Genomic DNA, 13,847 nt, shown 5'->3' with positions numbered 1-13,847 from the left:
TAACTCTTTGTCATTTTGAAAATACTGTGGTCACTAAAGGCGCTCCCTGCGGGCCAGCATTTGTTCTATTATAGCAGTGATTTTCCAAAGCTTTGGGGAGATAACTGACTAACTTGAAAGTCTAAAAGTGTTGTTTAATTTTGTTTTCTAGTTCCAGAATACGGACACAAACAGGCAAATCACTGTTGCTGGAGGCTACCAAATTCTGACCATCAACAGGGAACTGGACGTGGCAATTATCGAGGAGAAGGGGGAGTCATGGACAACCATTTGGAACTACAATAGCGTGAGTGGCAAGGAGCATGCTTTTTCAGAAAATGTACAAGGCGATGAGCTCCTATAAAGCTGACCAAAATACAGGACTTGTTTCTTTATTCTTAACATTTTGAGTCCAAGTTTTGGGGTAAAAAAAAAATATCTGTATTTATTATTTCTTTAATACAGACTTTATTCCAATTTTAATTATTGAAAAACTGAATTGCTAGTTGTCAGTAACTTTATTTTACAGGGCTTTATTGGAACCAAAGTGGTGCGAGAACACGTTTGCTACATTTCCAGAATGAACAGAAATGAGTTGCCTAGCTTTAATGCACTTCCCAGACTGGCTGAAGAGAACACGGTAAGATTAAAAAGGAGTAGTTACTTATAAAGTTGTACAGTAATGCAAAGTAAAGTAATGTCAGAGACATTGCTATTTTCAAAAGCTTTTAAACCAACGGTTACTTTAAAAGCCGTTTAGATCACACCATTGATTTAGAAGTTGTATCAGTTTCTATGGCATTTTACATTAACATAATTTGAAACCTTTGAAAAGTTAGAATACCCTGTTTCGAATGCTTGCAGTGGTGGGTTTTCATGGGTTTTTTGAAGTTGTAGATCACTTAGATTATTTTTTATAATGTTAAAAGGTTATTTAGATTGACTGCTTTTTAACACTGTATTATGTTTAGAGATTTTAGATTTTTGGCATGGTACACTTCATAATCTCACAGTCTTTGCAGGATAAAAAATAATTTTTTAGGCAGGCCTTGTTGAGGAAGAAAAAATAATCCAGTGATGAGGAAAAAAGTTGAAATAAGATTTCAAGCTTTCAAAACTTTATCAAAAGAACTAAGCACCATATTAGCGTGAGTTCAGCCCACAGACTTAGCACAGACATTTTAAAAATTATCTCAGCATTCAGCGTACTAACCTTTTGTAGACAGTGCTTCTCTTGAAGTCTAAGAACTGAGTCCTTATAAAAATGCTGGCTTTAAAGGGCAAGAAGGCATGGTGGGGAAGAAAAAGGGGAGAGTTACGTAAGGACAGGCTTGAGCAAAAACATTGACCTCTAGCTATAGTCTCAGGCTTGCTTGTACTACGGTGCATCTCTGTGCCCCCTGAAGCTTATCTCAACTCCTTGCTTACCAGCAAGAAGGGAGCATACTGGAATGGGCTTTCAGGAACCCTTTGATAAAATTCCACCATAATTTTGAAAGCCTGTGTCAATCCTAGTCATCTCTGCTAAGCATCTCTTTACCCTGGAGTTCATCAAGCTGTTTCTTAACTGTGCTGCTTCTTTCCTGAGAGGATGAGATTTTCACAAGTGGCAGGATTGTTTTTCTGAACAGTGATGTGGCTTGGGAATTTGCCATGGGGATGGTTTTTCAAAAGAAAAAGAGTAGGTGCCTCATTCCCCTCCCCAGCCACATTTTCTCTGAGGAACTTCAGGTTTGCAGGTTGCTAAGAAACAGTTTGTATTAGGAAACCTTCAGTGGCATTAATTATTTTTGGATAGCAATATCTAAGAATAGTTCTGAGTCATTTCAATATGAAATTGCATTTTTCATTTTGGAACGTTGCTTTGCAGGTGCTATTGTTCAGACCTCCATTTTCCTTTAGGGCATAAGAGAGCATCTCTATATTCAACAGCCTTTTCTCCGTTTTAATTGTATGGGCCAGAACAGGAGTCCTGTGGCTGTAGCTGAATAACGAGAGATACAAACCAGCAGGAAGCCTAGGTCATAAGATAAAATACAGGCATCGAGACACTTTGTCCAAACAACAAAGCACTCAAGTAGGAAAATATATTTGAAATTCATTTGAAACAGAGCACTCTGGAGCAGTTCAGAAAAAGCTGTCCCACTAAAACACTCAGATTTCTCAAAGAGGTCATAAACACTACTTGTGAATACTTTTGGTGTAAATGATTCTGCCAAGTGTTGCTACTGCCCTCTTTGGTTGTTGTTTTAGAAGACTGAGTGAATAGACCTCTCCTTCCATGCTTCCAGGTTACAACCTGAGTACCTCTAGGGTGAGGTTAGTACGTGACTGAGGAAATACTTTTGTAGGTCTGTGTTAACGTACTGACTGCACTACTCTCTTCCTGTTCAGCTGTTTAACTGAGTTTCCAGTTCTTTCTAGCCTCCCTTCACCTTGACTGCCTTAGAAAGACCTGCCATAGGAGCTGCCTTCAATGCTTGCTAATGGTCCCATAGTCACACAGTGGATTAAAAGACTGTACTAAATACAGTTTTGAGTAAAACACCAAGCACTGAGTCATCGTTCCAGAGATAGGAATATGCATAGCATTAAATGGATCAAGGCACTGATCTTGCTGAATGACGTTATTTGCTGTTTAGAGCCTGAAAGGTCAAGGACAACCTACAAAGGAGATCACATTCGTCATCAAGAGACCTATCCGCGACCTCAAGTCTTACGGACCCGACATCTATGCTATGTGCAAAGGACTCAGAACCTACGTAGCTTATGAAGTTGACCGTGAGTACAATCAAATCAATTATGTCTGCAACTAACCAGGCACCTTTATTTACCTGGGGAATAATACACAAATGCGGCTGTGCCAACTAGAGCTGGGCACAAATCAAGAACCTCAGGAGCTGCAGAAAGGGTTCACTATCTCTGCAGATCAGGATTGGAACAGTGTTGAGTCACAACCTCCATAAATGATCTGATCCAAATCCTTACTACTCCTTTTAGTAAAGTTTAAGGTAGCTTAAGGTTTGGCCCAGAATTTTGCAGATGGACCTCATCTGTAGCGCCAAGGTAAAAAAAAAGCGTAGTCTTAAGAACGACTATCCTTCAGTTCAGAGATTGCCGATAAGTTTACCAAGGAATCCCACCAAACACTTAGGTTTCACAATACTAAGCCAAGTTGCTTCATTCCCTGTAGGTTTTTCAGAGGTGGAGTGATCACAGCACCTAGGAGTTTAATGACCTACACTTCACAGGATTCTCCGATAATGTCAAAGCCTGACAGGGCCTATTAACTAGCACTAGCATAACCGTACGGTGCACAGTAATAGATACGAACAGTACAGAGTGTAAAGTGCCCCTCTGTACTGGAAAACCAAAAGAGTACTAAATAGCATATCTCTGTGATCATTCATTTCTGAGTTAAAGATCCAGTTGTGTATGGTGACTACAAAAGAATCTTTTAGTCATACATGTAAAATATTTCTATTGCAACAATTATTAAAAACATTGCTCATTCAGAGCAATAGAAAAACACTGTTGTAGAATGCCAGCTATTGCTACGGAGACTAGTATAAATCAACTGTCCTGCTGTGGGTGCCATAGTCATATTTTGATCACTTGCAATAGAATTTCTTGCATTGTGGGGGAAAAAAAGAAATTCTTTTTAATTATATAGAAAGGAAGTTTTACTCAGAGGAGATAATCCTGAAGCACCAGCAAAATACTCTGAGCCTTACTGCGAGCTGATGGTCCGCAAAGCCTGTCATGGGAAAGATGCTCTGCAGATCAGGCATAGGATGTCGATTTCTGACATAGCAGCATTTCCGCCTACTCGCTCCTTGCTTTGCTTTCATAATTGATTTGATAATTGCTTTGGTACTTGAGATGGCTCAATTCGACGAAAAATGTGAGCGCAATGTGCCAGGTATTAACGGCTGCCAATGAATGCACAGATCACTTAACACCATCTTAGGTATTACCTCATGGTATTTTTTTTTTTTTTACTTTTCTTGTTTTTAAAGGTTCCGAATATGTATACGTTCAAGAGCCATGCTTTAAATTTGATGTTCTGGACATTCTGGGCTTCAAGTACTGTCGCAGCAATACCAAGGCCTGAAAATCTTACCGTTCTTGAACCAAGTCCGGATGCTTGAGAGCTGCTGCACAAAGCCAACCCTGATGTTGTTCTTCCCCTGATATCTCCGTTGAGAGTTTCATTCTTGATGATTCAGATGCTGAAACAGATCAATTGGTGGCATTATCTTTCAATTAAAGACCTTTAGCATGGATTAACTCTGGCTCGTTTCTCATTACTATACCCTTTATCATCTATGACCACATCCAGAAAAATATTTTGATTGCGCCTCTTCTACCCCTTTTGAGCCCTTCGAATGCTTTTAAAAGCCTGCTCTTAACATCAGACACACCCACAGAGGCGGGCAGGCGTCAGAGTACGGACATTACAAATAAGGCATACAGAGTTAAGACCTTCCTTTCCTTTCTCAGGGAAAGATGCCTGACATTAAAAATCTTGATTTATGTGGCATGAAAAGCAGAAAGAAAGGAGGAGGACGTGACAAATTTGCCTTTGTTGGGGAAGAGGAGTCTAATTTGTAGGATTTACAGAGTTGTTCTCTTCTTAAAATAGAGTCCTCCATTTTTTCCAGTGGATAGTGAGGACTGGCTAGAGGCATCCCGTTGAACGCTCAGGTGGATGAAGCTTTGCTTCAAAGATGCGTACACAATATAAACACAATTATTGAACCAGATAAGACAGTGCAGGATTCCCAGCTGTCTCCTCCCAGGCGCCTCTAACTCAGCCTTGGAGGTGCCAAAAAAAGCAGGCTTAGTCTTCCTTCCTTAATGCTGCAATGGCATTACAAAGGGAGGTGAAAGATTTATTCCATTTATGCTGCCAGGGACATGCAGAAAGAGTCTTTGCGCTTTCCTGATAGCTAATCCCAGTTCTCTGTATGTCCCGTCTTCCAGTAGTACAAATTTCATAGAATCATAGAATCACAGAACCATTAAGGTTGGAAGAGACCTTGAGATCATCGAGTCCAACCGTTAACCCAGCACTGCCAAGCCCACCACTAAACCATGTCCTCAAGCACCACCTCTACCCGTCTTTTAAACACCCCCAGGGATGGGGACTCCACCACTTCCCTGGGCAGCCTGTGCCACGGCCTGACTGCCCTTTCGGTGAAGAATTTTTTCCTAATATCCAACCTAAACCTCCCCTGGCGCAGCTTGAGGCCGTTTCCTCTCGTCCTAAAATTTGAAATGCATCAAGCTAGGAATACACTAATGTTTCTGCTGAATTAACGAGGGCACTTGACAAAGTGTTTAGGTCAGATTTGTCAGCTCTAGGCTAAAGACAAACAATCCCCTATCTACTTTGACCCAGCACGAAGCTTACTGTTACAAAGTTAACCTTTTTGGGTTTTTTGAACAAGCAGGGACTGGAGGGATGCATTTATCTTGGACTGGTGTCACCTAACAACAATTGTCCCCTCCCCAGCCCTGCAGTGGCCACCTAACCCCAAGTTTCTCACATGGTCAAGCCAGTGTCATAGAGAAGAATCAGAACTTTAAAGAGTAAGAAGCCAATCCCAAGCATTTGAAGGTAGAGAAGTGTAGAGGGGAATTAAAGTACAGTTTTTAAAAAAGAGCAAGGCCATTAGACACTAAAGCTTTAGTAAGGCGAGGTCTCTATTGTTCAGAACTTTAAAATCAAGATTGAGTATTTCCTCTGTTCTAATGAAAATGGCAGGATGCCCTGGCTCATCCAGGTGAATACAAGTCTCTATTTAAGAAGAATACCAGCCACGCAACATCCCTCCGTTTCTATTACCCTCTCACTGATCCCCAGAGGCTTTATTCTGTAGCAGTTTGAAAGGGTATAGAGTTCACTTCGGCACATCTAATCACCTTAAATCACCTCAATTGGTGGACAAGCCTCACAAGCAGCAGTGCAAGCACAGCAGTGACGCGACCTGAGCTGGCTTTGGCGCCCAGTAACTCCATGCAACACACCACCTCTCCTGTCCTGAGCGACCACCGTCACAGGTGGAGCCCAGAGCCATGGACTGAATGGACGTTTGCGGACATTTCCCAGGGGTGGTCCGTAGACGAAGGGAATGACACCTGTGTGTTGTATCCAAGAATGGGAAGGGGGTGGTGGTTAATGAGGATGTATTGGATAGTGTGGGACCCAAGCATGACGTAAATGGTGTGGAATAAGGGGTGGAGAATGTGCCGGTTTGGGCTGGGGTAGGGTTAATTTTCTTCATAGTAGCTAGTGTGGGGCTGTGTTTTGGATTTGTGCTGGAAACGGTGTTGGTAACACGGGGATGTTTTAGTTATTGCTGAGCAGTGCTTACGCAGAGTCAAGGTCTTTTCTGCCTCTCACCCCACCCCACCAGCAATCAGGCTGGGGGTGCACAAGAAGCTGGGAGGGGACACAGCCAGGACAGCTGACCCCAACTGTCCAAAGGGATATCCCATGCCACAAGATGTCATGCTCAGCTCATAAAGCTGGGGGAAGAAGGAGGAAAGGGGGGGGGCAGTTGGAGTGATGGCGTTTAAGCAAAATTTAAGAAGCAACAGGGTACAGTGCAGACTAGAATGAAATAAAAAAATAAAGACAGTGAACTGGCTGAAAGTAGATACAGAAAAAAATTAAAAGCAACGTGACATAGGAAAGAGAAAATAATAAAAAAAATAGGGTTAGACATCTGGATAAAAGTAGACAAAGAAAATTTTAAAACTGACAATGTAGAGGACAGGTAGGAAGAAAGTAGAGACAGGAAAATACATAAAAGTGAATACAGAAACAAAAAATTCAAAAGTGAGGACATTAAGAGAGGATTTGCTATTAAAATAGCAAAAAAAAACCCTAAACAGACAGAGACAGAGAAAGAAAATTTTAAAAGTGATTGGATACAGGACAGACTAGAATGAGCTAACAAATAAAGACAGCAAACTAGATAAAAATAGATGAGGAATTTTTAAAGCAACAGGGTACATGACAGGCAGGAAACAAATAAAAAATAGGGATACGGAGCTTGGCAAAAGTAGGCAGAGAAGGAAAATTTAAAAAGCAATGAGGTACAGGACAGACAGGAAAGAACTAATAATAAAGGCAGCAAACTAATAAGAGTAGACATAGAAGCAACATTTTAAAAACCAAGGGATTAAGAGAGGAAATAATTCAACAATATTGATAGCAAATGAAAAAAAGACATAGAAAGAAAAATTTAAAAGTAAGGGCACTAAGGAAAGACAAGAAATCATGAAGACATTAAAACAGTGAACAGGATAAAGGTAGAAAGAAAGAACAATTAACAAAATAAGGAAAAAAATTACAAAATAGCAATGGCAAACTAAAACAAAGATGTAGAAATAAAATCTAAAAAACAGCAGCACTAAGAAAAGACAAGAAATAATAAAAAAAGACAGCAAAAGGAATAAAAATAGGCATAGAAACATTTAAAAAGCGATAGGCATTAGCAAAATAAAGGAAAAATTATTAAGTCAGGACAGCAAACTCAAAGAGATGGAGAAAGAAAATCTAAAAAGCAAGAGCACTAAGGAAAGACAAGAAATAATTAAAAAAACAGGAAAGGGAATAAAAGTAAGCACAGAAAGAACATTTAAAATGTGAGAGTGATTAGGGAAATAAAGGGAAAAAATTTTAAAAATAAGGACAGTAAACTAAAATGGAGACTTAGAAAATCTTAAAAGCAAGAGCACTAAAGTAAGATAAAGAATTAGAAAAACAAAGGCAGTGAAATAAAGGCAACAAGTGGGATAAAAGTGGACAAAAAATTTTAAAAGTGATGGGGATTAAGGAAATAAGGAAAAAAATTAAAAATAGCAACGGTGAACTAAAATGGAGACAGAAAGAAAATCTGAAAAGTGACAGCGCTAAGAAAAGACGACAAAAAGTTAAAAAAAGACAGCGAAGGGAAAACAAGTAGGAGTAGAAAGAAAATTTAAAAAGCAATAGGCAATACAGAAATAAAGAGAAAAATTAAAAATACGGACAGCAAACTAAAACAGAGATGTACAAAGAAAATTTAAATAGCAAAAGCACTAATAAAGACAAGAAATAATTAAAAAATGAAGCCAGCAAATGGAATAAAAGTAGAGAGAAAATTTTAGAAGCACATAGGATTAAGGAAATAAGAAAAATATTAATATATAGCCACAGTGAACTAAAACAGAGATGTAGAAAGAAAATTTTAAAAGCAATGGCACTAAGGAAAAACAAGAAAAAAAAAATAACAACATGGGATGAGATAAAAGTAGTAAATTTTTCAAGCCAAAAGATTAAGATTGGAAAGAACTAAACCATAGCAGCAGCACACTAAAACGCAGACATAGACAGAAATTTTTAAAAAGCGACGGCACTAAGGAAAGATGAGAAATGATTGAAAAAATAAAGACAGCAAAATAAAGACAGCAAACGAGATAAAAGTAGACAGAAACTTTCAAAAGCAATGGTGATTAAGAAAATAAGGAAAAAATTGAAAAATAACAACAGCAAACTAAAATGGAGACTATGGAAAGAGGAGAAACAATAAAAAATAAAGACATCAAAGGGAAAAAAGTAGGCATAGAAAGAACATTTTAAAAGCAAGGGAGATTAGGGAAATAAAGGGAAAAATAAAAAAGAGGGACAGCAAATTAAAATGGAGACATAGAAAAGGTCTAAAAAGTGAGGGCACTAAGGAAAGAAGAAATGAAAAGTGAAGTGTGGATGGGATAAAAGTAGACAGAAAGTTTAAGAAAATAGGATTAAGGAAATAAGGAAAAAATATTAGCAAGATGGAACTAAAACAGAGAAGTAGAAAAAAATTTAAAAAGCAATGGCACTAAGGAAAAACAAAAAAAAATCTAAACATAAAGACAGCAAACAAGATAAAAGTAGACAATTTAAAAAGGAATGGGGATTAAGGAAATAATGAGAAATTAAGACATAGTGATGGTGAACTAAAACGGAGAGATAGAAAAATCTAAAATGCAATAGCACTGAGAAAAGACAAAACTAATTAAAAAAAGAGCGAAAGGAAAAAAGGAGGCATAGAACAACATTTTTAAAGTGATAGGCACTGGGGTAATCAAGGAAAAATATAAAATAAGGACAGCAAACTAAAAGAGGTGGAGAAAGAAAATTTAAACAGCGAGGGCACTACAAAAGGACAAGAAATTATTAAATAGAGCATGGCATGAAAGTAGACAGAAAATTTTAAAAGCAACGGTGATTAAAGAAATAAGGAAAAAAATTAATAAATAGTGACAGCAAACTAAAATAGAGACACAGAAAGAAAATTTTAAAAACAAGGGCACTAAGGAAAGAGAAGAAATTATTAAAAACAACAATGAAGGGAATAAATTTGGGCATAGAAAGAACAATTAAAAAGTGATCGGTATTAGGGAAATAAAGGAAAAATATGAAATAAGGACAGTGAACTAAAACAGATGTAGAAAGAAAACTTAAAAAGCAAGGGCACTAAGGAAAGGCAAGAATTAATTAGAAGGAAAGACAGCAAAATAGAGACAGTGAATGGGATAAATGTAGAAAATTAAAAAGCTACAGGAATTAAGGAAATAAATGGAAAAAATTAAATGAAGTGACGGCAAACTAAAACAGAGACATAGAAAGAAAATCTAAACAGCAAAGGCACTAAGGAAAGACAAGAAATAATTAAAAATAAAGACAACAAACAACGAAAGTAGACAGAAAATTTTGAAAGCAACAGTGATTAAAGAAAGAAATAAGGAAAAAATTAAAAGTAGCGATGGTGAACTAAAACAGACGTAGAAAGAAAATTTAAAAAGCAAAGGGATTAAGAAGAAAGAGGAAAAAAGAAATTAAAAATAGGGTCAGCAAACTAAAGACATTGAAACAAAATTTTAAAAGTGATGAAGTAGAGGACCTGCAGGAAGAAATAAAAAAACATGGACATGGAACTGGATAAATGGAGACATAGAGGGAAAATTTAGAAAGCAATGGGGCAGTGGCCATACGGGTAATAAGTTATATATCAGGAGAGGGAGCCGGATAGACAGGCACAGGGAGAGGACGTTGGAAGAGTGACAGGGTGCAGAGCAAAGGGAGACACTGAAAACAGAGACAGGCCACTGGGTAGAGGGAGGCCTAGAAATGCAGTTTTCACAAGCAATCGGGGGAAAAGGCAGTGTGGGAGGAATGAAATAATAACAGGTGAGGAGCCAGAATGGGAGAGGCACAGAAGAGAAATACAGAAAGCGACGGTGTTACAGGGCAGCACTAGCAGAAGAGCAAAAAGCTTTGGGGAGCCGGAGAGCCCAAAAGGGAGACGGAGGCAGGGAGAGGCAAAGAGGCAGGCAGAGATCTGGAGAAGCACGGCAGGGATGGGTGCGGACGCACAGAAAGGGATGCGCGACTCGCTGCGGCTCCTGGTGTGGGCAGGAGACCTTCACCGCCCCGAGGCTTCTCTCTCTGCCTCTGCCCCTTCCTCCTCCACGGTGCTGGCTGCCCGACCCTCGCCCGCCCAGGAGCAGACGGTGGGTGCCAGGATGCTCCTTGCCCATGAGGGTTCCCAGATGCACAGTAGCTCACACACATGGCCAAGAGGCACCGAGCTCCTGGCAGCGTGTGCTGGTGGCGTGCTTTGTCGGGGATGGCTGGGAGTGATCCGTCCTCGCTGCAGCCACCGGCCATTCCTTGCTGGAGGCAGCTGCCTGTGGAAGCCCCTTCGTTTCACTCCTCAGCCAGTCCCGCGGGCAGATGTACCCAGGCAGCCCCCTCACCAGCTAGAGCCCCTTAGCACAGCAAAGCCAGCCCCATCCTCAGCCACACCTGGGGCTACCCCAGCCCATCCCCACCTGCAGCCTTTTTAAACCCTTGGCCCAGCCCTATCCTCACCTCATGAGTCCCACCTGGGCTGCCCCGGCCCCAGGTGGAGCCCGTGGGGAACAGGGGGCCATCACCCCAGCCCCACAGCACATCACTCCCTCCCCTGGACCCAACCACAGCCACGTGGCCAGAGCCCAGCAGCTGGAAACACAACTAGGAGCACAAAGGAGACAGCAAATGTTTGTTCCTTCACGCACGTCAGAAATGCGGGCAATGCGTTGGCTACAAGGCTTGGTGCCCGAAGGCAGCAGGACAGAGGGAAGAGGAAAGCTGGGTGTGCAATCCAGGCAGCAAAGAGTTTAAAATAGCAGTGTGAACAGAGTGGGTGTTGTGTGCCAAACTGCCAAAGTCAATTTATGGCAAGAAACGCATGTCGACTACTCGCTTTGCAATTGAAGATCATCATGAAAATATTTTAGGTTTCGATGTTTTAAACGGACAAGCCTGGTGCCTGCCGAATGGCAGCGTGTGGTCCTTCGGCTCAAACATCGATCCCAACCCCGGCAGAGCTCGGGAGGCTCCAGCGCGGGCACTGCGCGCAGCCCCAGTGCTCCCTGAGTCAAAAATCACTGACGTACTGCAATATCCGATTTCTGCTGTGGCATGAAATGGAACTTCTGAAGTCATAGCTGATTTGGAGAACGACAAATTATCCCCGGAGCCCACTCCCCATATAACTCACCTGTCTGGCCTGTTCGGAAACCAGATGGGAGATGGCTAGGTGTAAAAGAGATGTTCTCTATGGCTCCCTTGAAGGAGGAGGATAAAGCGAAGTTTGCTTCCACTTGGGAGGGAATACAATGCACCTTCAACAGGCTCCCACAGGGGTGTAAACATTCACCCGCATTGCTCATGCCACACTGGCTGAACTTTTACAGATGGTCTCGCTCCCCCAAGAAGTGAAACCATACCCATACATAGATGATATCCTGATTGGAGGAACTTCCCCTGAGAAGGTGGGGGAAGCGGCAGCAGCAGTATGGCAAGCACTAAATAAAGCAGAAATTGAGGATTCCACCCAGAAAATGTCAGGGACCAAGTAAAGATGTAAAATTTTTAGGTACTTGGTGGATAGCCGGCAGTACAGTGATTCCTCCAGGCACCTTAAGAAAAATTGAAGAGCTGCAAGTGCCCCAATCAAGGAAGGAGCTACAGCAACTAATGGGAACTTTAGGATATTGGGGGTAGCATGTACCTGGATTTTCTATCATTGCCTGTCCATTATACTCACTCTTACAGAAAGGCAAACCCTGGGAGTGGAAATTAGAACATGAAAAGGCAGTCAAAACGCTAACTGAAGAATTAAAAACATATGAGTCACTGGGACCAGTACACCCCCGTGACCCTGTTATAGCCGAATGGGGTTTCGCTGAACATGCTACTTACTGTAACCTGTTCCAAACCGGCCCTGGTGGGCCAGTAAGACCTCTATTGTTTAGCTCAACTGCATTCAAAGAAACAGAACAATGATACTCCGAATGGGAAAAGGACTTTTTTCTATAGTCTGAGCAATTAAACAAGTTGAGAAAATACATCAGGGACAACCTGTGCAAACTAGAGGACCATTTAATTTACTAGAAACAATCCTAAAGGGGACTGCCCCACCAGAGGGAGTTGCACAGAAACCCACTATCAGAAAATGGTACGTCTACCTAACAGGAATTGCAGAAAATATGCAGTTAACTGAAGGACACAGTAAGGTTTCCAAATTGCAGCTGCCCATAAACACAGACCCTTTAGCGTTACACCAACCTTTTAAACCTTCACCCATTCTGGATGCACTGCCCCTCACTGAGGGTACACCAACCGAAAATATTTGGTTTATGGATGCTTCAGCAAAAAGGGTAAACAGTAAATGACAATATAAGGCTGTTGCATTAGATATTGCCACCAGCAAGCAAGTAATAGAGGAAGGTGAAGGCAGTGCACAAGTAGGAGAAATAAAAGCAGTTGTTTTGGCACCACAAAATGGAGGAAAAATCATATATGTAGACTCTTACGCTGTGTGGGCTGGTGCCACACAGTGGCTCTGTCAGTGGGAAACCTTCAACTGCAGAGTAAATAGATCCCCAGTTTGGAGAAACAAAGATTGGCAACCATTACCAGATATAACCAGGAAAAAACCTTTCAAGATGGGATGGGTAAAAGCTCATGCTAAGGATAATCAACCAGCCACAAAGTGGAATGAAAAGGTAGATGAGCTAACTAAAATTAGGAAAATCACTTTAAATCCTCAGTGGTATCGATTGGGAGAATGGTTACATCAAAACCTAGGCCACACAGGTAAAGAAGCACTTTGCTGCAGAGTAAAGGCTGGCCTATAAATAGAAAAACTTGTGAAACCAGTCTTAGGGAATGTCCCCAGAGCAGACTGAAATTACAGGCCCTGCTAAAGCACCACCTTTACATATCAATGAAGGGAAAACTTTGTCGTCTAGATGGCAGACTGATTATATCGGTGTCATGGTTTAAGCCCAGTTGGCAGCTAAGCACCACACATCATGGTGGGATGGGGCAGGGAATCGAGGGGGAAAAAAAAAGTAAAACCCGCAGGCTGAGATAAAGACAGTTTAATAGGACAGCAGAGGAAGAGAAAATAATAACAACAACAACAACAATAAAAGAATATAAAAAGCAAGTGATGCATGATGCAATTGCTCACCACCCGCTCACCAATGCCCGTCCCATCCCCAAGCATCGGTCCCTGCCCCCCGGCCAATTCCCCCCAGTTTATATACTGGGCATGACGCCATACGGTATGGAATAGCCCTTTGGCCAGGCTGGGTCAGCTGTCCTGGCTGTGCCCCCTCCCAGCTGCTTGTGCACCGGGCAGAGCATGGGAAGCTGAAAGGTCCTTGCCCAGTGCAAGCACTGCTTAGCAACAACTAAACATCAGTGTGTTATCAACATTATTCTCATCCTAAATGCAAAGCACAGCACTGTACCTGCTACTAGGAAGAAAATG

The 13,847-nt window shown here is 41.3% G+C and overlaps 1 protein-coding gene across 1 annotated transcript in view; it reads right to left on the bottom strand.

The window, feature by feature from the left end:
• The window catches only part of LOC148055333 (gastrokine-2-like), a 30,126-nt gene extending 18,442 nt beyond the window's left edge, over positions 1-11,684 (bottom strand). The window contains exons 1-3 of the mRNA XM_087761463.1: positions 11,565-11,684; positions 4,103-4,211; positions 1,193-1,250 (exon numbers count right to left, since the gene is read on the bottom strand). Of these exons, the coding sequence (XP_087617589.1) occupies positions 1,193-1,250; positions 4,103-4,194 (150 nt within the window). The 5' untranslated portion in view covers positions 4,195-4,211; positions 11,565-11,684. The remainder of the gene's footprint in view (positions 1-1,192; positions 1,251-4,102; positions 4,212-11,564) is intronic.
• Positions 11,685-13,847: the final 2,163 nt, after the last annotated feature.

Source organism: Nipponia nippon, unplaced genomic scaffold, assembly GCF_047370975.1.
Source record: "Nipponia nippon isolate SJK-2023a ecotype South Korea unplaced genomic scaffold, ASM4737097v1 scaffold_24, whole genome shotgun sequence".
In the NCBI taxonomy this organism is placed as follows: domain Eukaryota; kingdom Metazoa; phylum Chordata; class Aves; order Pelecaniformes; family Threskiornithidae; genus Nipponia; species Nipponia nippon.
The sequence above is the reverse complement of the archived record's forward strand: the minus strand, read 5'-3'. Positions and strand labels throughout refer to the sequence as shown.